Consider the following 25,898-nt stretch of genomic DNA (forward strand, 5'->3'; position numbering starts at 1 on the left):
ACTTTTTCTTCTAATTTGAAAATTAGCTCACACCTGTAATCCCAGCACTTTAGGAGGCTGAGGCAGGCAGATCGCTTGAAGTCAGGAGTTCGAGACCAGCCTGGCCAACATGGTGAAACCCCATCTCTACTAAAAATACAAAAATTAGCCAGACGTGGTGGCGGGCACCTGTAATCCCAGATACTCGGGAGGCTGAGGAAGGAGTATCTGTTGAGCCTGGAGGTGGAGGTTGCCGTGAGCTGAGATCACAGCACTGTACTGCAGCCAGGGCAACAAGAGCAAGAGCTCCGTCTCAAAAAAAAAAAGAAAAGAAAATTAGTCTATAAGTTTTATGGCGAGAAATAAATTAGACAAATTTATAAATGTATAAATTATACTTTCTCATGGTGTTTCTAATAACATGATCTATTTTCGTGGCTCTTTTTGAAGAATATTATCCAAGATGAACAAGTATATTTTACACACAAGTTTTCTTCCCTTCCCTTGTCCCACCACATGAAGTAGTGGGAGGAGCAAACCTGTAATGTGAGTCTTTGCTGTGACTCTGCCACATGGACAGGTTTTCAGAACAAGTGAAAGACTTACAAAATAGTAAAGCCCTTGTCCCATTACCTCTTCCTAGCTCAGAAATGAATGCTGTGCTCCCCAAGCTTGCCAAGCCTTAGAGCACCCTTGGAGAGTTTAGGACAACTTCTTCATGACCTAGAAGAAGCAGGAGGCTCAGAAGGAAGGAAGTCTAATGCCTCGCTTACTAGCCCTGCCTTGGGGGAACATCCTGAAGTCTCCCTGGAGAGTGTGAATTGACTTCTTACATTAATATCATGCATATTCACCTGTCCTATAGCTTTCTGAAGCCATTTCCTTTTTTTGGTCTACATTTTCAACTTTTGCTATTACAGTACAATTCTTAAGAGGAAAAAGGGCAAACCTATAAGCCATTGCATTGTTTCCCAATTCTGCTGGAGGGAAGCCTCCTAGATTCCAGGGAGCTCTGCTCCAAGTAGGTTGTGTGTGGGCAATGAATGTTATCTAAAACCTGAAGACTCTGAGCACTGCTGAAGAGATGGACTCTGTCCTCTAGAAGCTTAAAGTCTAGTTGAATAGATGACATAATCCATTCAGCAAACACTTATTAAGCATGTGTGTGTTTGAGGCACAGTGGCAGCACAGCAATGATTAAGCTGCAATCCTGACTTTCTAAGGAGACTGCAATGAATGGTTAAGTAACAAATACAAAACAATTCAGGCAGTACATTGAACTTCCCAGTGAATAGTATAAACAATTAAGTGGTGCTCAGAAAATAGAGGAATCACTGTGAGCTAGGATGGCTTGGGAAGGCTTTAAGGACATGGTAAGCTTAAGCAAAAACCCCAAATCTCGGCTGCTTCTTACATTCACAGAAGATTCTGTGAATAAAGAATCCAGGTTCTAGAATAAAGCACAAACCATTTCAAGGAAATGTAAATTTCTAAATTGGAGCAACTCTCGTGCTCTCTCTTCAGTCAGTTGCCGTGACTGCTGCTTCATCCAGCCCTTCTCCTTCTCCCACTCTGTGCCATTGCATCAGTCTGACATACTCCAAGAACAAAAAGTATAAAAAATGACTCAGTAAAACCCCCCTCGCTTCCTTCCTTATCTCTGTCTGACTGTTCCTTGCCTTCTCCCTGCCCAGCCAGTTTCTTATGTGTCATTCCAGAGTTTGTCTACATACAAGAAAACGTGAATATAGATTGTTGTTTTCCTCCATCTTTAAGATAGCATGGTATACTCACAGTTTGGAATCTTGCTTTTCTCCACTTAACAATATATCTGGAAAATCTTTCCTAATAGGACATAAAGCACATTCTCATTCTTTTTGATAGCTACATAGTACTCCACGGTGTGGATGTAGCATAATTTATTTAACCACTTCCCTCCTGGCTGGTCATTTGAGTTGTTTCAATCTTTGCTATTACAAATAAATCTTCAACAAATAACTCCACAGATATATATGCTCCTTGACTTATGATGGGGTTATGTCTCAGGAAGCCCATAAAAAAACATCCCAAGTCTAATATGCATTTAATACTTCAATAAATTCATTATAAATTTAAAAAATTGTAAGTTAAACCATCATGAGTCAGGGACCATTACTGTATATAGTATTTACACATGTGAATGACCATATAATAGCAGATATCATTCCCTACCCCGGCACTTGTATTATCAATAGACTTAGCTTCGAAAACCTTGGATTTTGCTTCTCATTGGTTTTCACCAGAGTTGTCTGGTTCAAAATATGTTTATTCAGCCAGAGGTCATTGGTAGCATTTGCCATCGCAAAGCCTGGGCAACTTCACACTCTTTTAGAACTCATTCTGCCTAGGGTGCTTCTGGCCCACTGTGAAACTCTCAAATGCTACTGTGGTCTTGTTTTCATAGACGGGCTCATCTTCGCTTGTGCCTGGAGAAGTTGAAGGGGCTGGTGCCACTTGGACCCGAATCAAGTCGACACACTACGTTGAGTTTATTAACAAAAGCCAAATTGCACATAAAGGTAAGTGTATTGTTGGGATGCTGCTTTATCTTTACCTGTTCAGTGAGGGTTTGTCTGTTGTTACATCTCCAGGACAGTCCTCTCCCCTGAACTCCTCCAGTCTGGCTATTGGATGAATCACAGGTACCTCAAATGCAACATATTCAAAACCCAACTGAGTGTTTCTCACACCCATGCACCACAGGTTAAATGGTCCATCCAACTCTCCATCCAGTTGTACAAGCCAGAAACTCAGGAGTCCTTGATAGCTCCTGCTCCTTAACCATATATGTAGGCCATCTCCAAGGCGTAAATATTTTACAACCCAGTCTACTTCCACCTTCACCCCCACTGTCTACTGCAATAAAATCCTCAGAGGTCTCCTTATATCCCTCTGGGTCCCTCCCATCTGCTTTCCATGCTTCCTGAGAACAGTCCTTCCAAGGCACAAATCAACATGTGACCTTGTTTAAAATTCTTCTGTGGCTCAGGACAAGCTCTGTCACCTGGCCTGCCCCAGGCTGTGCCTTGCCTGGTCCTCACTTGCCTCTGCAGCACCATCTTGTTCCCCAATTCCCCTTTCTCCAGCCCTTCGTCCAGTCCCTGGCACTGTCATATTGTCTTACTTTAGGGCCTTTGTCCATGCTGTTCCCTCTGCTTGGTACACTTTCCCCTCTCTTCTTCACCTAGAGGACTTCTACTTATTCTTCAGATCACAGTGCAAGTCTCTGTAGCTCTGAGAATCCTTCGCTGACTTTGCAAATCAGTGACCTCCTTCCTGTGACAGGTGGTCCCGTCACTGGCTATCTCTTACCCCTGTCATAACTGACATTTGACAGTGGTTTGTGTGACCATTGGGTTGTCTCAATCCTTAGACTGTACACTCCACGACAGAGGGGACTGGGTCTTTGTGCTCACCTCGCAGCCCCAGCACCTCCTAGGGTGTCAGGCACAGAGATGACACTCTCTATGCTACCTGAATAGCAAAGGGTAAGGGGAGTTAGATTCAAAGTCTTGAGAGCCGCAGCCAAAATCCCTGTTTGGCATGTTTGTATAATCATATTATAGTTGGACAAATGTTACTTTAATTATGGTTAGAAGCCTGCATTCATGACAATTCTGGGAGAAAACCTCTATTTAAAGCAAAACAGCTACAATTAAACAATCTTCTTAATTATCTGAAGAATATGAGAAGCTAGGGGGCAGATTTGTAAAAATGAGTATTCTATGGAAATGTGTTTTCTAAACTCTTCTGTTGGACAAATTAGAATCAGGACATCAAAAGGGACTATTATTTCCTGCTAACAAACAGAAGTTAATTGAGATTTGGCATGACACAAAAAGTGCTTGCGTAATTGGGACATGTACTTGAATAAACATAGTTTTAAATGGAAGCGTGTTTCTTAAGCTCCCATCACGTGCAGTTTTCTAGTTCGGAGATCAGGTGTTCAGGAGATCGCTGCAAACAAGGGAGATCAGGTTGGGGGCTGCTGCCTGCAGTCTTTTTGATACTAAAACTGAGGGCTACCAGGGTGCCAGCGTGTGAGAGCTCACCCCCAGAATCCCTGTGACAGGACAAGTACCCCCAGCACTGGCGATGCTGAAGAGTCAGACGAAGCCAGGAGTCACTGGCCAGTTGACTTCCTGTCTCAGGCAGAAGCTTGACGAGTGGCACCGAAAGGCATCTGAGGAAGTGTGGCGCATTCCACTGCTAGAAGGGAAGATGCAGGGGCCATTGCCCATTTAGAAATCTCCTTGTGGGGCCCAACTACTACCCCTTTAACTTGCAGAAACTTGAAGATTGTGACAGAAAAGCCGTTCACCAAATAGACCAGCTTCAGCGAGAGCAGCGACACCTGAAGAGGCAGCTGGAGAAGCTGGGCATTGAGAGGATCCGGATGGACAGCATCGGCTCCACCGTCTCCTCGGAGCGCTCCGACTCCGACAGGGGTGAGCCCTTCTCGCTCTCCTCCCTGTCTCCCTTGTCCTCTCCCATCTTCAGAGCAGGGGTTCAGTGCTGCGGACAGGAGGCAGAGTGTAAGAAGAACTAAGACACTGGGTATGATGTAGAGAAGTCGAACAGTGTGACCTCCAGTGACAGATTCCTCCTCCCTGCTAACACTTAGGTGACAACCCACAGAAGAGTTTGATTGGGGTTGGTTTTCAGCCTAATTTGTTTTGTTTTGTTTTGTTTTGAGACGGAATCTTGCTCTGTCACCCAGGCTGGAGTGCAGTGGTGTGATTTTGGCTCACTGCAACCTCCGCCTCCCGGGTTCAAGCGATTCCCCTGCCTCAGCCTCCCAAGCAGCTGGGATTATAGGCACGCACCACAATGCCTGGCTAATTTTTGTATTTTTGTAGAGATGAGGTTTCGCCATATTGGCCAGGCTGGTCTCGAAATCCTGACCTCAAGTAATCCACCCACCTTGGCCTCCCAAAGTGCTGGGATTACAGGCGTGAGCCACCACGCCTGGCCAAATTTTTGTATTAGTATAAACAGGGTTTCACTGTGTTGGCCCAGCTGGTCTCAAACTCCTAACCTCAAGTGATCCACTCGCCTCTGCCTCCCAAAGTGCTGGGATTACAAGCATGAGCCACCGCGCCTGAGTTTTCTGCAGAGCACTTTCATCAATGTTCTTCTCTCTTGTCCTCCCTGCAGAAGAAATTGACGTTGACGTGGAGAGCACGGACTATCTCACGGGTGATCTGGACTGGAGCAGCAGCAGTGTGAGCGATTCTGACGAGCGGGGCAGCATGCAGAGCCTCGGCAGTGATGAGGGCTATTCCAGCGCCAGCATCAAGAGAATAAAGCTGCAGGACAGTCACAAGGCGTGTCTTGGTCTCTAAGAGAGTGGGCACTGCGGCTGTCTCCTTGAAGGTTCTCCCTGTTGGTTCTGATTAGGTAACGTATTGGACCTGCCCACAACTCCCTTGCACGTACACTTCAGTGTCCCACCTTGACCAAAATCAGCTTTGTAACTGTTTTCAAGGAAGTGCTTAGGACTGTGGGTTTCTGATTGCATCCACTAGCTTCTCTTTTTCTCGCCATAAAAATTTGTCTCTGAGAGACTATACATTCCAATCAATTTGAAGCATCCAAGAATTCTTAGACCGAATAAGCAATGTCCGCATCTCAGCAGTCCCCCTCTTTGCTCTCCTCGTGTCCTCTCCCAGACCTTTCTTCCAGTTTTCTGGCTTACTATGTTACTTGCCTAGGAGGAATGTCCAAGTGTGTCTTGTACTTAGGAAACTGAAGGAAACAAACTTTTGAAATTGAGATCCTGATCTCAGAACTCCAAAGTAAGCTTTGAAAGCGGCATTTAAGAGCACTTAACCATGGACCTCACCACCAGTGAGGAAGTCAGGAATACCTCTAGAAAACACGCCCTTCACAGCGCGCATGCTCATTCCCCCGACGCACCGCGTGTGGATGGGAGCAGTATTTCTCACTTTAAAATGGACACCTTGATAGTGTGTCTTTGGGGTTGCACAGCTCATCAAAGTTCCAAATTGTTTGTTCTCACAAACAAAACGGTACAATCTATTTTTGTGCGATGTTCTTGGGACCTCGCTGTGTTCTGCTATCTCGAGGCACATTCTCCCCTCCAACTTTGTTAATGCTACTTGTCTCTGGAACATTTTTTTTTCCTACCTCAGAGATAAATGAGATCTCCATTTCCCACTTTACACAGTGATTATCCTTTTTCCCCCCAAAATAGTGACATTTGGTCCAATTATAATCTATTTTCCTATTGAACTTTCAGCAATAACTGAGCTGTGGCACTAGCAGAGCTAGTAGCCATTATCAGTGAAAGGAAAAGTCCACATTTCTACTCTCTGTTGCGGGTGAACTGGAGAGGATGGTACACCGTTACTAGAACTCCTCTCCTTATTGATTATTTTTGGACACACCCAGAAACTTCTTTATGGAGGCTTTTGGGTTGATAATTTAAAAGGCTGATTTTTCTTTTTGGTTATGATTTCTCCCTAAAGTGGTCTCCGACTTTGTAGCATTTTTATTTAAGCTAAAACAGAGCACATGTATATGTACATAAGACACATTAAATCTATAAATACTATTTATTCATTTTATATAAACTAATGTAATGGAAAATAAATTCTTATGACTTTGTGCTTTTATAGATGTTCTAGAAACTTTGTATGTAGGTATCTACAAAATTAGTTCATTCCCCTGAATATTTTTGCATTCATATTTTTGAGGTCTTGATGTTTTCAGCCTCTGGCGAATCTTTTTCATTGAATTTGAACCATTTGTAAAATCTGTGATGCTGAAGCAGAGTGTGTCACAAAGTGATGAGAACATTCCTAAAATCCATGGACGCACTGCGACCTAAGGGCTCAACGGCTGACTCGGCAGCGGGCAGCCACCCCACGCTCCCCTGTGGTCACTTGCACACCACAGCCTGAAGCTCCCCCAGCGCCTGCACCTCGCACACAGCTAAGGTCAAAGTTCAAACGCACTCCACACGGAAGCTCATTCTATACCCGAAGAGCAATCTCAAAAAGCAAGATTACTTTTGTGTTTTTTTAAAAATGATTCTTTAATGTATTTTTCTAAATGTTCTAATTGGAAGTAGCGGACTCCTAAATGATTCCAAAGTCATCTGTAATTCTTCTGTTTTTGTTTTGTTCTGTTTTTTCTTCATTTCAGCTTTGGGTGGGGGGAGGGGCAGGTGACACAAAGGATTTTTTTTTTAATTTTTGGAATCTTTTCCAATAACCAGCTAAAGATTTGCACTGAAATACAACTTGTATGCCTTTTGCATTTTTAAAGCCTGCTTCCTGGATTTAAGCAGAGTGATAGTGTTCAAAGAGCCAGTTCAGCCTGTAACATATTTGAAAAAGATATGTCTGCACTTTGAGGTCCCTTTTGAATGCCATTCACTAGACCTCTCAAGCATTTTGTTTCATTGCTACATCCAAGCGCCTCACAAGTCCACGATGCGGGACAGCATCAAAAGCTCAAGACTTTGGAAAAAGCTTGTGGGCTTGCACTGGGGGAGGGAAGGGAACAAAATTTGTGTACTTCTTTGTTTAATTTAGAAATAAGGCATCCAAGAGATGCCATTATTTTCTGTTTCAATTGTTGTGCCTTTGAGTTAAACTGCATTTTTGTCTTTTGGTTGAAATCTGAAATGTACTGTCCCAATATAAAACAGTAATTATTTGACCTTTGCACTGTTTGTCTGGTCCTTTTCAATTTGATTGCATATAAATGTGGAACTTGATAGATCTCTATATTTTTAATGCACTTGTGATAAACTGGCAGCAGGGTTAGACATTACTTTCAAAGCTCGAGGTAGACCGAGTCAGCATGCTAGACAGGCTTCTCTCTCTAACCAAAACTGTAATCTTCAGGACCAGCAAACTCAGCCCAAGGCAGCTAATTCCCCCAACCCCATCCTCCGCGCCCCCCGTGGCTGATCGGCAGCCCTGATTCGCCAATTTGTCCTCTCTCATTCACTGATCCACCAGCCTGACTGCTAAGAGCTATAGTCTTTTTAGTTGTTTTGTCTTTTTAAGCAAGATGAAAACCTTTCTATTAGGGATTTGGGGTTGGGAGGGGATGGGCAGAGATATAAACCCCAGCCTTTAAGACTTTGACAATTGTACGTAAATATAGATGTGTATAAATATAGGCACATGCATATTTTTATGTGAAAGTTGATTTTAAAAAGCTAAAAAAAATCTAAACTGCACTCTTATTGATACCATCATAACGCCAAGTGGGAAAAATAAGAGTACGCAGTCTAATTTAATTTCATGAAGTGAGAAAATATATATGTGTGCTTCTGTAACATCCTGAAAACATAGCTTTCCATCCCCTGTTGGCTTTGAATGGTGGGCCGAGCACCCAGGTCGTCTTTATTTTGGTTTTCTTTTGCTAAGCAGAGATCTTGAATTCTTCAAGGTGCTGATAGCAACTGCTGGCTCCTTTCTGTAGTCACACACCTAATGCTAGTTTAGTGATTGAAAATGCATCACATTTTTAGGCAGGACCTAGATTCTCCCTGTCAACCCAAGATGAAAATAATGTCAGTGTTGATTCTGAACTGAACATTAAGTAGGCCCTCATCCTGCAATTGGCCACTTGAGTGTTTTTTGTTTTGTTTTTATTTTTTAAGGTGGGCATTTTCCTTTAACCTCTACTTTCTCAAAAGCAACAAAGGGGCCTCAACCTGAGTTTCCTATGGGCCTCTCTTCTGCATCCCCAAAGTGGCCAAGAGCAAATCCTGGGGGGTAAGAAAAAAGAAAAAAGTGTAAACTAGGTAGGATTGTGATGCTCAAAATAACCGTCTAGCAATATCTGGGAGCTTGAGAATAGATTTTGTGGGCCTATTTCTTCTTGACTCTTCCCCATCCTTTCAAGAGAGAACTTATTTTTGAAAAGTATCTATACATACACACACACACATACACACACATTATTATTTAGGTTTTTATACCATACTGTATTGGCAGGAATACCACTATCATTGTCCTTTACAGTCTATTTCTTCCCCCAAGTCTTGGTCTTTTTTTATTTTTTATTTTTTCATGAACCACACAGGAGACTTTAAAATCCTGGTCTTTTCTGTTTCTTCTTTGTTTCCCCAAGTTTGTCTGTCCGCCTTTGCTTTCCCTGAGTGTTGAACATCAGGTAGTAAAAGGCTAAACGCAATTTCCTGCATGTCAATCTATTCTTTTTCTATGTTTGACTCCGATGCAGCGTGTTTAGAGTGTCCAGTAGCTGGCTACTCCTATTTAAAAACTCTTCCTGGTAGAAGACAACCCAAAGACCCTTTTCAATGAGGTGGTTTTCTCATTCTGCATCCTCTGATCTCTATAGACTGTAGGATGCTTTGCTTTCAGAGATAACTGGGTTAGAGAGTGGGGTGTGCAATAGGTGATTTATCATGATTTTTTTCATTATCAATATCATATGGATGATTTTCTCAGATTCTTCTGAAAGAAGAAATTGACAGGCACTGCTAGATTCAGCTATTGAATGGCTGAAGAGATTGAGTATTTGACCTTCTCTCAAAATCATAAAGTAAGAATTCATAAGGCAGCCAATGTTAAGATTTATCCAGATTTTTACATTTTGATTTCTTCTCTCTGGGGGGTGGCAAGTTGAGGGAGCATTCTTCATTTTAGCTTTTACCTGACAACCAAACTTGCCTTTACCCCATCCTTAGAATTGGTGCTCTTGGAATATTGCTGTTACCATCATTTTTTGGGGGCCATCTTCCTAATGCTACACACAGCCTGACAGGGGAGCAGCAGATGAAAGGGTATGCTATTCTGTTTCCAGATGTTTCTTTATGTAAATATGATGCCAATGTAAATCCTGTGTCAAGACCATAGAGAATGGTGCTTTTTACCACAGTTAGCACATGCATTTTTAGAAACTACTACATGTTTTAGAGAATCTTTGCTGTGTATATGTAAACTGTATTGTTCAACTGTTAACAAATAATAAATTATTTCATTATTAAAGAAATTTTGGTCTTTCTGATGTTTTGTATCCCAATTTACCCTTTCATGGTTGTCCTTGCAGAACTGCATTCATCAGATTTCTTTTTTTCTTTTAATTTAAGGGAAACTTGACTAGCTAAAAGTTTTCAGCCCTTGGAGCCTGTGACAAGGATTGAGATTGTGTGGCTCCAGTTGAGCCCATTTGTTGATCAGAATTAGCCACAGTCCCAACCCTCTCCACTGCCCCATCATCCCACCTACCGGTTTCACCTGCTGGTTCACTCATTCTTGGCTGACTTGCCCTTTGTTTTGGGTGCCTCTAATGATGCAGGCTATAAGCACTGCCAAGACTTCTGCGTCTTTCGAGCAGCCTGTAGCCTGCTGGGAAAGATACGCACACAATTTAATGCAGTGTAATTAGTTGTGGAATAAAGTTGTACGGGAAAGCTCCATGAGAATTTAGAGGTGGTGCATTCGAGCTGGGCCCTGGAGGAAGAGTGTTTGCTGGGAAAGGAGCATTACTGGGAAGGAGAACATCCAGGGCAGTGAGGCAGGTGCTCAGGCAGGGTCCAGCTTCGTGGGGCTGTGGTGTGGCCTGGAGGCTGGGGCATGTCAAAGGAAAGACCTCATGTATTGTACAACTCACTGAGAGGAGAGAGGCATTGGCTGAGGATGTCCATTCCTTTACATACTAACCCATCTGGTTAGTATACATTTATTCATTCACTGAACAAATACGGCTTGAGCACCTGCTCCATATCAGGCTCTGTCCTAGAGGTGAGGACACATCTAAGAACAGCACACAAACCCCTGCCTCATGCTGCCACCTTTCCAGCATGAGTCTCACTGGTGCTCAAGTCCTCATCTTGGCAAGTTCGCCAAGTGCAGTCTGCCTTCCTGTTTTTGTTACACCAGAAGAGCACTTTTTCAGAGTCAAGAGGAGGAAAAAGTTGTCTTTCTCCTTGTTGACCAATGACTTCTTATTCTAAAAACCACCTACAATTTTTGAAAGGTTTTTATGGTGCCCTATAAGTTAACTGCATTGGCATTCTGCCTGCAGGTCTGATGAAAAAGGAACTTTCTGGTACTTCTACTTTGGAAAGTGGCCTGCCTTGTCTGCTTTCTCCAAAGAGTAGGGGTGGCAGCTGGGCCCTTTTAGGATGTGTGATTCTAGGATCCATCACTGTGGACAAGCTCCACATGGAACCCACCTAATAGTGCATTGGTCACAACCTCAACAAAAGCTATGTTCTCTAAAGCATCAGGATCCCTTGTTTACTGTGGTTGCAGAGAGGAAGCTTTGGACTGTAGATAATTAGAAAGACAGCTTTCACATAAAATAGCCTCCCCCACAAGATGACAAATCTTATTTCCAAAGTTTCCTGACTTGTTCACAGTAGCTGGATGAAAAAATATCACTTGTTATGCTGTATGGGCCCATGTCATAACGAGGGTCAGCCCACATTTACTGAGTGCTGACTAAGGGCTGGGTGCGCCACTGCAGGGCCTCCGTGAACCTTCACATTGGCCCTAGGAGAGGAGCGCTAGCATTATCCAAACTTTACAGGTGAGGAAGCTGAGGGAGAGAGAAGTGAGGCATTTTGCCCCAAACCCACAGAGCTAGTGAGGGTGGGACTGGAAGCGTCAGCAGCCGGGCTGCTGAGCCCCACACTCCCTTGCCCCAATTTTTGCAAGAGCTGTGCCGAATTGCCATCAGTCTTCCACATATGGCATCTTTTCCTTTTTAAGCCTTTGAACGAGGCTACCTATTTTCTTTGGAGAGGACCTTAGATTCCAGACAGTGGAGCAGAAAAATGGGAATTCACAATACAATTACTAGGTCATGGCTCTCCTCTCAATCTCAACTTCCCTCTGTGCCTATTGTGAAGAAGGACCCCCCACTGCTGATCCTCCTGGGGATCTGGTGGGAATAAGCCAGCATGCTCTCAGACGAAGACACTCTCTCTGTCCCATGTCTTCTTGGTGGCAAACCCTGTGACATCACTTATTTATTCAACCAGTATTTACCATACACGACTTCTACTTAGGCCTTGGAGTCCCCATTACCCAGTGCAGCTTTGACCCGCCTCTTCGATGTCACTATGACCTAGATGAGGAGGGCCACACCAAGGCTCTCTGCCAAGAGACTATGGAAGGCCCATTGCCCACTTAGGCCTTCCCATCAATAAAGGACACATAGGCCTGTCGTCCCAGCTGCTCTGGAGGCTGAGATGGGAGGATGGGAGCCCAGGAGGTCAAGGCTCCTTTGAGCTATGATTGTACCACTGCACTCCAGCCTGGGCGACAGAGAGAGACCCTGTCTCAAAAAACTAAAACTAAAAAAACAAACCCTTGTAATCTGCACATGCACCCCCTGAATCTAAAATAAAAATTGGAATTATTTTAAAATATATATAAAAGTAAAGGACGTTCAGCTTCCAGTGGCCAAGGGTCCCACAGGCAGGGTCTCTGCAGGAAATATTGTTCAGGGCTCAGCCCAAAATGGGTGGCAAGGTAGCTCCCTGCCCACTCTGTTCCATGCACAATTCTGGAGTCATTGCCTCTGTGAGTGTCCTTGTGGAGACTAGATGAGGTAGATGTGGCTGTTAGCTGCTGGCTGGGTTGAACATGTTGCCCAGAGGAAAGGGAAGCTTTATGTTGGGACAGAGTGACTTACCCCCTTTCAGGCAGAAGGCAGGGTAGGCTCTAACTGGCTGAACCTTCCGGGAGCCTCCCTGGCTGTGGGTGAAGGCAGCGTGTCTGGTGATGACAGGCTAGGGATGTAATGGGACAGGCGAACCATCTCATCCAAAGGGATGACCACAGGAAGAGCCAGGACGGAGGCCAAGGGCATGCACCTAAGGCCAGGTCCGAGCAGGTGGACTGGGGGTATTGGAGCTAGAGAGGCCCATTCAGGCCCTGGAGAAAAGGGCGGGGGCTTTTCTAGGATGCTCTTGGCCTTGCCTGGGGGCAGAGGTGAGGAAGACAGTCAACGCAGGGAGCTCTGTGTCAGAAATACGTCTGCCTTCAAAGAAAGCAGCCATCCTGGAGGAGAAGGCACCTGAGAGGGCCTTAGGGATAGGGGAAAGAGAGAAAGGCACTGGCCAACCAACACCATTGGCCAGCCAGATGGCCGGGCTGGGTGACACCTGGAGATAGCCCCCAGCCATGCACAGGGGCCAGTGGGCATGGGAGAACCAGCATCCGTTTAGTTACAAGCAGAACATCCAACACACTCGCCTTGCCACACTGATACTGTCATCCCCCAGAAGGTGGAAAACACCATTGCTGTGACGCATTCGAGCCAATAATGACCAACAGAGACGAATAGGCTGGCCAAGTGGAAAAGAAACTCGGGGGAGTGCCCATGTCCCCTAGGTACCCCAGACGACGGTCCTGGGTGATGGTCACGTGCACAGACTCTGGTCAAATGGAGCTAAGGGTCGATGCCAACTCCACCCTTACACCCTCGGTGACCCCAGGCAAGTATCTGGGACTCTACTGACCCAGTCTGTAGAGTGAGGATAATAACAGCATGTACTTCCCAGGGCTGCTGGGGGGATTAAGTAAGGTAAAGTATGCAAACAGCTTTTCCCCTTGCCTGACATGCAGAAAGCATTCAGTACATATGAGCAATTATGATCATTTTCCCAGCCAAGGAGAGAACGTTCGAACACTGTCTGGCATGTGACTTGGATTTTCAGAATACAAAATTCCAACACTCAGAGAAGAAATAAGCTTGGAAGGGAAAATTACATTAGAGGGTGGGGAAGTGTTAAATATGTCATTCTGACTGTGCTGTTTAGACAACAAACAGTGGGCAGGAAGTGGTCAAACCGAAAGGGGGAGCAGAGGGTGACTCAGGGACAGAATGTGGGCATTGACAGTGGAGGGGTGGGTATTTTCCAGGTAGTACCTCACCTATGTGCTGTTCGGAAGGTCAAAACGACCTTAAGTCCCCTCCAGCCCTACAGGGCAGCTCCTCTCATAGGGAGACCCGGTTGTAGAGAGGTAGCTCAGAGAGACAGACAGAGGGAAGCCCTTGCTAAAATGCCCGTATGTTGCAAGTATCTCATCAGAAGAGGGCAAGATGACTTCAGTTCCAGCATTCACATGTACCTTTGCACTGCAAATTCAGAACAACCGTAGCTAGAGTTCTACCCAGACAGGGACAACTCCACACTTCAAGTATGACCTCTGAGCAACTGCAGAGGTTGTGACAATTCTTGGCTACTTTGCAGTTAATAACTTTGGTCGAAGGAGCTACCAGTCAATGCAGACTAGCACAGGGCATGGAATAGCATGTGGCCCAGAAGAGGTATCAGTGGAAGTGTAAAGAGATAATCAGGACAGAACCTGGCCCTGCTTTCTCGTCACCACACTTTATAATGTCAGGGAAAAGTATTCTTCTGGAACTCATTGCAGCAATCCCATTGCTTTCCCCTGAAAAACAGGTGTGTTTACCTCAGGGAAACAGTGAATCATGCAACAGATCATCTTTCTCTTCTTCCTTTGGCTGCCAGGAAACTCAGAGCCAAATTCACACTTCATCTTTAGTAATTTTGTGAGAACCTGTAATTTGCATGTTTGTGACCCATTTTCCCCTTAGGTCTCTTCTCTGGCCTTGGCTTTTACTCAACATTTTTCCTATTTTAGTATTTGTAATTTTGGAAGTTACTTCCGATCCACCTTTGTAGAGAACAGGAGGATACTGCCATGCGGAATCACTGTGTAAAACAAAAAATGCGTTGCAAGCAGAGGGAAGTGAGGTTGAGTAAGCAGGAGTGAGGTTATTGGGGTCAAGGGTGTGGAGAGGGAAGGTGAGTGTGACGGAGGGGTTTTGGGGTTTTTTGTTTGTTTGGTTATGGAAACAAACTTGCCAAGGACTAGGAGGGAGCTGCCCCAGGGCTGGAAATAATCCCTCCTGTCTAGAAGAACTGGGGCTCCTCTGGGGATTTCTGCAGAGGCCAGAGGCAGTGGCAGTGCTGACCTGGGTCTGAGTCCCCTGCCAGAAACAGGAAGGAATGCCACCCTTTCTCCTCAACTGGAAAACGTTCATTGGATTGCAAGTAAATGAGAATAGTGGTTCTATGGAACTAGCTTTGAATCCGCTGTTACAGATTTTTTAGGAGTAAGCCTGGGAGACAGAGGGAGGCCACATCTCTCAAAAAAAAAAAAAAAAATTAGCCGAGGTGGTGGCCTGTGCCTGTGGTCCCAGCTACCTGGGAGGCTGAGGCGGGAGAATTGCTTGAGCCCAGGGAGGTGGAGGTTGCAGTGAGCCACGATTGCACCACCGCACTCCAGCCTGGGCCACAGAGTGAGACCCTGTCTCAAACAAACAATCAAAATTAATTGCTTGCAAATTTCAGTATTTTATTACACCATCCTCGGCCCCACCAAGGTTTGATTAGCAGAGACAGGTCACGGCAGGAAGCTGTGCAGCAGCATGGAGGGGACCCTGTCCTCAGCCTGTTCCACTCAACGCCAAAACAGCCATTTGCAGTCGGGTATGGATGGCACATTCTCTACATCTAGGGATGACCCCGTGGTTGCCAGATGGCACTGAGGGCCTGACAGAACCAGGATCCAAAAGTGCTTGACAGGCCGCAGTGAGGGCAGCTTGGACCAGATGCCTTTAGGAGGGATCAGTGGAGGCTCCGGGCTGGGCGGGAAGGCTTGCAACCACGGAGGGCGGTGCTGAATATGGCAGCTCGCCCTGGAGGAAAGGCGGCTGGCTGCTCCTACAGAGTGGAGCCCTTTGGTCTCAGGAAGAGGCCCCGAGGGAGGGGGCTGCCCTGCCTCCGGGGCCACCGGACCCCACGGAAGCCTCCGAGCTCCTCTCCCTGTCTCCCGCTCTGCCCACGCCCCCCGCCTCCCCTGTAAACCCTGCCCTCCCGCGAATGCCGTCCAGCTGACAGCACTCAGGCCTCCTCCGCGGCGGGTGCCCACCTGATCAGGCCCTGGCCACCCCCCACCCCTCTCTCACTCACTCTTCCCTGGACATCTGGGGGCCCCCACTTGGGGCGCCTTCCTGGCCGCTCCCCCGGCACCCTCGCGGCAGACTGCGCTTCACTCGGGTCTCAGTGCAAACGTCCCCGTGTCCTTGAGGACCCCCGACTCCACCTGTATAAAATCGCAGCTCCCTGGTCACTTTCTATCCGCTGTCCCCGCAGTGATGCATTTCACTTTCTCTTACCACCACATTACACCTTGTATTTTACCTGCTTGATGTTCACACGGAGCTCTGCCAGAGCAGACCCTGCAGGCCCCCTGCGGCTCTGACCCAGTGCCCAGGACCACGCCTGTGGGTGCTCAGCGATGGCCACTTGCGGATGGATGCGCGAATGAATGAACGAATGAATGAATGAATGAACGAACAAATGAGCGCTTTTTAAGAGAGACAGAGGAGAACTTTAGGCTCAGAGATAAGGCAGGACAAGAGTCTCCAGTATCATATGGCCCCAAGCAGAGGTGATGAAACACAGCCAGTGAGGTTTTTACTAAAAACTAAGGACTTGATCACCATCGGAGTTGTACAGTACAGTGAGGGCCACAGAAAATGCCTGCGTTTTGGAAGAATCCAGGTGACTGGTTCAAAAACAAAAGCAATTGGACAGAAAACAATTTGGTTGAGAACAAGTTGCAGAGGAAACAATTCAGCCCAAAGGACAATTTGGTCTAAAAGTATACTCCACATTATTTTTCAAAAATTAGAATTTTAATGCAGCATGAAGGTGAATTGCATCGTTTTGTGCCTTTTCAAGTATTTTGCTTACATTTTGGCATATTTACTTTTACCCTGTGCTTTAAATTTCTAGTTAATTTTTTAGTTAACTATTTTCATTCTGTTCATTTTTAACGTTTTTTATCATGATTTGGCACATGCATATATATTTGTTTGTTTGTTTGTTTTTTGAGACAGAGTCTCACTCTTTCATCCAGGCTGGAGTGCAATGGTACAATCTCAGCTCACTGCAACCTCTGCCTCCTGGGTTCAAGCGATTCTCCTGCCTCAGCCTCCCGAGTAGCTGGGATTACAGGCGTCTGCCACCATACCCAGCTAATTTTTGTATTTTTAGTAGGGATGGGGTTTCGCCATGTTGGCCAGGCTGGTCTCGAACTCCTGACCTCAGGTGATCCACCTGCCTCAGCCTCCCAAAGTGCTGGTATTACAGGCATGAGCCACCACGCCCGGCTAGCACATATAGATGTAAAAGTGCATAAAACATAAAGGTGCTGTTTAATAGTTATTATAAAGTAAGCACCCACAAAAACACAACTGGTGAAGAGCCAGGACATCACTAGCCCCCAGGTACACCTGAGTGTCCTTCCGAACACAGCACCCTTGTTAGCCCTGAAGGACACAGCCACCCTGCTGCTGGGGTAACCGTGTCCTTTTTGCCTTTGTCCTTTTGCCTCCTAAGAATGCATCTCTAAGCCTGGGCTTTAGGTTTGCCTATCTGTTTGAGAATACTACACAAATGAAATCATATTGTGTATGTTTTGGGTCTGGCTTCTTTCATTCAACACCGTGACATTCGTTTTTCTTGTGTGGTTGCAGTATATTCCTTTTCATTACCATACTGTGAGTTTTATAACAGCAAAATATTGGAAACGATCTAAATGTTAAAAAAAAAAAAAGGGGGGGGGAGGCTGGGGGCAGTGGCTCACCCCTGTGATCTCAGCACTTTGGGAGGCCAAGGTGGGTGGATCATTTGAGGTCAGGGGTTCCAGACCAGCCTGGACAATATGGTGAAAACCTCACCTCTACTAAACACACAAAAATTAGCCAGGCATTGTGGCTAGCGCCTGTAGTCCCAGCTATTCTGGAGGCTGAGGCTAGAGAATCACTTGAACCCAGGAGGTGGAGTTTGCAATGAGCCGAGATCACATCACTGCACACCGGCATGGGCAACAGAGTGGGACTCTGTCTCAAAAATAAATAAATAAATAATAATAAATGAAATAGGGGATTGGTTTAGTAAAGTATGAAAGTTTACAAAACAGAAATTACCATGTAATCCTATTTTTGTTAAAAGGAAAGAAAGAACAGGCAAGAACAAGAGAGTGAAAGAGAAAGAACGAAAGAAAATACATTCATATGAGTGTATATAGAGAAAGGTCTGGAAAAATACACCGTGTTTGACCTAAGCAGGGTCAGTGGGTTCAAGTTTCTGATATATGTATACAAAATATGTGAATGTGTGGCCCAGGCCAGTGGCTCACGCCTATAATCTCAGCACTTTGGGAGGCTGAGGCAGGCAGATCACGAGGTCAAGAGATCGAGACCATCCTGGCCAACTTGGTGAAACCCCCGTCTCTACTAAAAATAAAAAATTAGCCGGGCATGGTGGCAGGTGCCTGTAGTCCCAGCTACTTGGGAGGCTGAGACAGGAGAATCACTTGAACCCGGGAGGCGGAGCTTGCAGTGAGCCAAGATCACGCCACTGCACTCCAGCCTGGGCGACAGAGCAAGACTCTGTCTCAAAAAAAAAAAAAAAAAGTGAGTGTGTGTGTATATATATATATATATATAATATGTAGATCTAGATATAGACTGACCAACGTTTCTACTTTTCCCGCAAGGCTCACTCATTGCTTTTGTAATTAAAAATATATATATACTGAAGGAATTTGAACCACGAAAGAATAAACAAAGCAATAAAAATGAACAATCAAAAAAGGATTTGGAGTTTTAGGGGGGTTTTAGGGGTTTTTTCTCTCCTAGTTTATTTTCAGCCAATTATGTCTCCTCTACTTATTTGATGATTTTTTTGGTGAGTTTTTTATTTTCATAATTGATTTTTAGAATGAATATTTCCAACCACAGTTAACTGTTTTTGAGTTTTGTTAATAATTTAGGCACTGCTTAGTTAACCAAGACCTAGTTGTTGGTTACTTTAGCTTTTCAAATTCATTTTCATCCACTTTGTCTTGCCTTGCTCTGTTTATAATAGATGAAAACAACCTAAATTCATTTTAATAAAATCTTTGTTTGACCAAACTGTTCCAGCTAACTAAATTGAGTGCTCCAAAGTCAAGCCAGCTTAAATTCCAATCTCAGTTCAGCCACTTACCATTTGCACAAACACTGGGCAAATTAACCTCTCCCAATCTCGATTCCCTCACCTACTAAATGGGGATAAAACCTACTTTGTAGATGTTTTGTGAGAATTAGAAAGAAATTGCCTGGCCGGGTGCAGTGGCTCACGCCTGTAATCCCAACACTTTGGGCGGGAGGATTGCTTGAGCCCAGGAGTTTGAGCAACATGGCAAAACCCTGTCTCTACAAAAAATACAAAAATTAGACATGGTGGCCCACGTCTATAGTCCCAGCTACCAGGAGGCTGAGGTGAGAGGATTGCTTGAGCCTGGGAGGTCTAGGCCACAATAAGCTGTGATCGTGCCACTGAACTCCAGCCTGGGACGACGCAGCAAGATCCTGTAAGAAAAGAAAAAGAAAAAGAAAAGGAAAGGAAAAGAAAAGAAAAGGGAAGGAAAGAAAAGAAAAGAAAAAAGAAAAGGGAAGGGAAGAAAAGAAAAAAAGAAAAGAAAGAAAAGAAAAAGAAAAGGAGAAAAGGAAATGAAAAGAGAAGAGAGATTGCTCATAAGCAAGCTGTGAGTTACTTCATCTGGGGCTGGATAATTCTTTGTTGTATGGGTTGTTTGGTGCATTGCAGGATGTTTTGCAGCCTCTGACCTTTACTCACTAGATGCCAATAGTCCTCCCCCCATCCCCCGGCCCCTGGAAGATGTGACAACCAAAAATGTCCCCAGACATTGCCAACACTGCCTTAGACCTGTCCCTCACCCACCTCCATAACAAATGCCCCCAAGTCCTGTTGGTTCCTCCTTCATGTTACTTTGGGAATCAGTTCCCCTTTCTTACTAGCTGGCTTAGCCCTTCAGCCCATACCAGAGCAGCACAGAACCCCTGGGGCAACCTCCCTCCATCAGGCCTTCTGCCCTGCCTCCCTCCAGGGGCTGCACAGCGGGGTGAGACATGAAAACATGAAGGTCTGCTTTTGCTCTTTGATTTTCTCCTGTTTCTCCCCGCTCAGGCAAGTAGCCAGGACTTTCATTTTACTGGGCCAAAAGCCAGTGTTGCGTGTAAGACCCAAGACACTTTTCTTCCCCATCTTCTGTACCTGCCTAAACCATGGATCAGTGTATGTCTCAGTGCTCTGGACAGGGAGTTGTGGGTGGTCTCAGGATGAGTAAGGGAATACGCAGAGGGCAGATCTGGCTTGACAGGCGATGGACAGTGGTCAGTCCTGGGGACAACTGGCACCCACACACCTCTCAGCAGCCTTGCTCCAAGCAAGTGGCAGGACATCACAAGGGGTGGGTGCCTGGCGTCCCTAGAGAGGGAGGACCTAAGACAGGGCCTCCTTGTGCCTGTGCATGGCACAGAAAGCAGCACAACCTTGTGGCCAGAAGGGCTCACATGTGCAGGGATGCTGGGCATTTCCATGGACACAGTGTGACTGCGACTGGGCAGTTACGACCTGCAGGGTCCCCTTTCTCCAATGCTTCATTGCTGCATAAGTTTCTGGGACCTTTCCCCCAATCCAGGGTAAAAAGAGCTCATCAAAGTGACTGAGAATGAATTTCTCAAATGCCTGGCTGAATGGGGACTCAGAGTTGGACTTAATTTTCTTTCTTTTTTCTTTTTTTTTTTGAGACGGAGTTTCACTGTCGCCCAGGTTGGAGTGCAGTGGTGTGATCTCGGCTCACTGCAGGCTCCGTGCCCCGGGGTTCACACCATTCTCCTGCCTCAGCCTCCTGAGTAGCTGGGACTACAGGCACCTGCCACCTTGCCTGGCTAATTTTTTGTATTTTTAGTAGAGACAGGGTTTCACCATGTTAGCCAGGATGGTCTCGATCTCCTGACTTTGTGATCCACCCGCCTCGGCCTCCCAAAGTGCTAGGATTACAGGCGTGAGCCACTGCGCCCGGCCTTCTTTTTTTTCTTTTTTTTTTTGAGAGCAAGTTTCACTCTGTTGCCCAGCCTGGACTGCAGTGGAGCCATCTTGGCTCACTGCAACCTCCACCTCCCAGGTTCAAGAAATTCTCCTGCCTCAGCTTCCCAAGTAGCTGGGATTACAGGCACACGCCACCATGCCTGGCTAATTTTTTTTTTGTATTTTTAGTAGAGACAGGTTTCACCATGTTGGCCAGGCTGATCTCGAACTCCTGACCTCAGGTTATCTGCCTGCCTCTGCCTCCCAAAGTGTTGGGATTACAGGCATGAGCCACCATGCCTGGCCAATTCACTTTAATTATGGAAAACTTTCTTAAATGACATCTCTCACATCAGCATCTATGAGTTTGTAAACTGAGGTTCAGATGCATCTCATGATGCAGATGCCATCAAGTCACTTCCCTGCCTCCAACCCTGCCCTGGCTCCCCATTACCTGAGAATGAAGGCTCCTCGTGGCCCACCACAGAGGAAGCAGGGGCTCAGCTTCCACTCCTGCTTCCAGGCCAGACATCACTAATCAATCACGGCATCTTGCTGGCTGTGTCTGAAAACAGTCCCAGAATCCTTTGCAGCACTGCCCACTAGGCAGCCACATGGGTCTGAGCTGGTCCTTGAGAAGTCAGGAAGTTTCTCTATTTTACCCCCATTTCCCCATTTTACTGCTTCTTAGATCCAGAAATACCACTGGCAGATATGTTTACATTGCAGAGGTGGTGGTTGTTTCCTCCAAAAATATTAATAAACCTAAAACACGTTTTTGAATTGAGTGCATTTTAGAGCTGAAATAAAAGCAGCATCTCCTTCCCTGGTCTCCTGGAGTTTCCTCAAAGGCCGTATGAGAGGATCCATGCTGGCCCCTGTCTTCTCCTCCTGTCTCCGTTAGCCGACGCCAGCAGGCTGGTCCTTGCCTCCCTGTTTTCTTCCCTTTCCTCCCTCTACCCCAAATATTCCTGGGAAACATCCATTCATTTGTCTTTCAAGACTCAAAGATCTCTAGGGAGCTGTCCCTGACCGCACAATGTCCCACCCAGCACAGGAGTGGGGAGGAGGTCACAGCACGGGGTCACTCTAAGCCCTGCCTGCCTCCCTCTCCCAGACTGTCCTAGAGGACAGGGCTCCTTTCACACCCTTCCTAGTGCAGGGAGAGGCTCTGCTAGGAGCTCCTAGAGACAGGAAGAGCGCCACGTGTGCCTTGGAGAAGTCACCACAGTCCATCTCAGAGTTACACAGTTCTCCAGGCTTGGGGGCTACTGACCCACAATATCAAGCAGTCAAAACTTGAGAGCCAATTGATTAGCCCACAGTGAAAAGCATAATAGCTTTTCTTGCTACCCAGCCAAGAGGCTTCCTTACCCGAGATTACTTGGCAACAGTGGACTCAATACAGGAGCAGTGACTGATGGGCCTGGAACGTGGAGTGGCATCAGCTCTGACAGCTGCCCCAGTATCCCCTCAGTGGTAGAGGACCAGGTGGGCAGACCAGGTCACCTCCCTGGACCGTGGAGGCTGGCCCTTCCCTCGCATGGCCACAAGGGCAGGACTCATGGCCTTGACTCTGTGACTCCAGCTGCCCTCTTGATGGACATGTCGTGTCCTCAGATAAGGACACACCTTCACACTGGTCCTCGAGGCACTCCCTGCACACCTGGGAGGCCTCCACTCTCCCGCCAGCAGCTGTGCTTGGCTTCCTCATTTGTCTTTCTCATTTGCTGCCAAGGGCCACCCACGCCTGGCACTGGGTGGGAGATCTGAATGACTGGGTGCTCCTGGGCTTCTCTTCCATAGGTGCCTGGGTTAGCAATTCAGAAACAACTTTCTGGGTATTTTAGAACTGGGCAAATAAGTAACCTGGAGCCAGGTTTCTCATTATTAGAGAAAGAAGTTGCAAATCTCAAGGGGAAGGTTACGATCCTTTTGCAGCTTGTGAGTGTGATGATTGGGTGTTTGGGAGAGCGCGTGTGATGTGCCACCCTCGCACCTTGTTACAACATCGGCACATTAGCCGTGTGACTTGAAAAATAATAAATAAAGGGGAAGTTTAGACTAAGCCCTAGAGTGTGGGGTTGGAATTGGAAGTATCAGCATGAACTCATATTTTAATATATAGAGAGAGGGAGAGAGAGAAATATAGAGAAGTGTACTCTATGGCTTTCTTCTTAGCTCTGACCACTGAGAGGTCCTAGGAGTGATGGCATGCCAGTAGCAAGAAGCACACACACCTGACACCCAGATCCTTGTTTCTGAATATCAGACCCCACTCAAAGGAACCAGGACTCCTGGAGAAATGGCTGATCCCAGGGCTGGTACAGGGAAGGGACAAGATGAGCCTGGAACATCTTCTGCCAGAAAATAAGGAAGGGCTCTTATGATGATGGGGACATGTCCCAAGGAGACAGGAGCCAGTTTGAAGCTGCTCCCATGGCCAAACCTAAAACAATCTCAGCATCAAAATAATGATTGTAAATGAGTATAACTCATAGAAAAATAAGAATCTCTAAGTCCACATGGTATAAATCAACCAATAAATGAGTAGGGAAAGCTCTTCTGTAGAGTTAAGGGCCAGGTAATAGGTGTAGAAGGATAGAATTAGTCCTGTAAGCCCAGCTACTTTGGAGGCTGAGTCAGGAGGATCACTTGAGCCCAGGAGTTTGAGAACAGCTAGGGCAAAAAAGCAAGACCCTGTGAAGAAGAAAGAAAAAAGAAAGAAGAAGGAGAAGGAGAAGAAGAAGAAAAAAAAAGAGGAAGAAGAAGAAGAAGGTAGAGGAGGAGGAGGAGGAGGAGGAGAAGAAGAAAGAGATTAGAAAATCACCATCATTTGCTAATTTGGTAATATCACAGTGATAATTCAGGCAAAGATCATCAATGGATGCTGAGGCTAGTGGTGACAGTCTTATGAGAAACAGGATATTTATATGGCTTCAGAGTGTCTCCCCACAAGACACTTACTCATGACGGGAGTAAAATAGTTATTTATGGAGTAAAAACCTGGCAAACAGCACTTTGACCAAGTGATGAAACAAGTCAGCAACATGTGCCTCCTGATACGATGTACTGAGGACACACCATCACTTCTGGGTATTCCTGCCCAAAACACACAGCCCGAATCTCACCACAACTGAACATCAGATTCAGCCAAACGGAGGAACATTCTACAGAATAACTGGCCAGGTGTCCTCAAAACTGTCAGGGTCATGAAAACAAAGAGAGGAATTATTCAGATTAAAGGAGATGAAAGAGACATGGCAACTAAATGCAATATGTAGCTGAATTCGGTCCTGGACTAGAAAATAATTTGGGGGCCAACGATGTTCTTGTTGGGATAATTGGAAACATTGGAGTAAGGTCTGAAGATCAGATGATAGTGGTATTACATCCATGAACTTCCTGATTTTGATAACTGCATCATGGTTATATAAGAGAACGCCCTTGTTGTTGTTATTGTTTTCCCCTAGGAAATATACACTGAAGTATTTAGAGATAAAAGTGCATCATATTTTCAGTTTTCCAAGGTTCCTATACATATAGATAGAGAGAAAAAGAATGAGAATGAGAGAGATGATGAAGTTAATTGGTAAAATGTGAATATTTGGGGAAACTGGGTGAAACGTGGAAATTCTTTGTACTGCTCTTGCAACTTTCCTGTTAGTCTGAAATTAAGAGTTAAAGGTTTGCTGGATAAAAGCATGAAGAATTATCTAGTATGGTCTGGGGAACTGGCATGCATTCAGTTTGTGGTGGTCATTATTAGAGAAGAAGGCAGCTTGTAGGGGACCCTTAACTAGACGTATTACAATGTTCTAGGCCAGGGCTGTTCAAACTCATGTCCCCTAGAATCACCTGGGGATCTTGCTCACTGCAGATTCTGGCACTGGTCTGGGTGAGGATGGAGAATCTGTATTCCCAACAGGCTCCCAGGTGATGCTGATGCCACCTTCCTGCTGGTTCATGGATCACCCTTTGGGCAATACAGGGGTAGATGCCACTGGAATTTAGACCACGGGTTCCCAAGCCTGCTGCACTTTGGGACCACTGGAGGAACTGATATTCATGGGTCTTCTCTGGTGATTATCATGTGCTCCAAAGGCTAAACCTTCACATTGATCCTGCATCCTCCTTTCCATCATCGCAAAAGCAGACCTTAAGTCTAAGGACTGCCATGGTGTCCAAGCACAGCCTTTGCTGCTGCTTTACTCCCTCCTATACCCAGAAGCCAGATGAATCTTCCTGCTTTCCCATGGTTCCAACACCCACTGTAGGAGGCAGGTGTGAACTCCTCACCCAGGCAGCAAGCCCTCTGTGGTGTGGCCACAACCCACTTTTTCTGGCTTCTTTCCTGGGCTTCTCTGTTTTTGATACCTGACTTCCCAGAGAGCAGCTGCTCACAGTCCTGCATCCGGGTTCCACGCTGATGCATCTGCAGCTGCGATCACTCTCACCCTCATGCAGCAGCGGTCTCAGCCTCACTCGGGTCTCCTGGTAAGAAGCACCACATGGTCCCTTCCTCCATCGGGGCCATGCTTCGGATATCACAGACCCCACTCCTCACTGTGCCCTCTCGGGGGGCCCACATTTCTCTAGGAGAGAAAACTGGCTGAGAGCTGGAGACCTGGGGGCTCAGACAGGCTCTCCTCACTCAGAGCGGGGGAAGAAGGTGTCTGCTGCTGGGACACAGCATACCATTCGCAATCACCCAGGACAGGGTTCCGCTCCATGTGGTGTGTGGGAAAGGGCAGGGAGGCTGGGGTATTGCTCTGGAATTCTGGCCTGGCCACCGATTCCTTAGTCCCCTCCCCAGGTCCCCACCCACCCACTTACAGACTCTTTGTCCTCCCTCCTTCCACCCAGCACGTGGCTGGGATCCAAAGGACCTGGAGGAAAATAGGTCACAGGGAGGTGCCACCTGCATTGTTCCCTCGGG

General features: G+C 46.1%; 1 protein-coding gene and 1 non-coding gene across 2 annotated transcripts in view; both read left to right on the plus strand.

Moving 5' to 3' along the window:
* Positions 1-10,020, plus strand: part of MXD1 (MAX dimerization protein 1) — a 28,140-nt gene extending 18,120 nt beyond the window's left edge. The window contains exons 4-6 of the mRNA XM_003262510.3: positions 2,423-2,537; positions 4,307-4,466; positions 5,176-10,020. Of these exons, the coding sequence (XP_003262558.1) occupies positions 2,423-2,537; positions 4,307-4,466; positions 5,176-5,363 (463 nt within the window). The 3' untranslated portion in view covers positions 5,364-10,020. The remainder of the gene's footprint in view (positions 1-2,422; positions 2,538-4,306; positions 4,467-5,175) is intronic.
* A 12,868-nt stretch (positions 10,021-22,888) lies between these two features.
* Positions 22,889-22,992, plus strand: LOC115838482. Its single transcript, XR_004033507.1, has one exon. It is a non-coding gene; the product is annotated as a small nucleolar RNA U13 (small nucleolar RNA).
* The last annotated feature ends 2,906 nt before the right edge of the window (positions 22,993-25,898 follow it).

Source organism: Nomascus leucogenys, chromosome 14 (genome assembly GCF_006542625.1).
Source record: "Nomascus leucogenys isolate Asia chromosome 14, Asia_NLE_v1, whole genome shotgun sequence".
In the NCBI taxonomy this organism is placed as follows: domain Eukaryota; kingdom Metazoa; phylum Chordata; class Mammalia; order Primates; family Hylobatidae; genus Nomascus; species Nomascus leucogenys.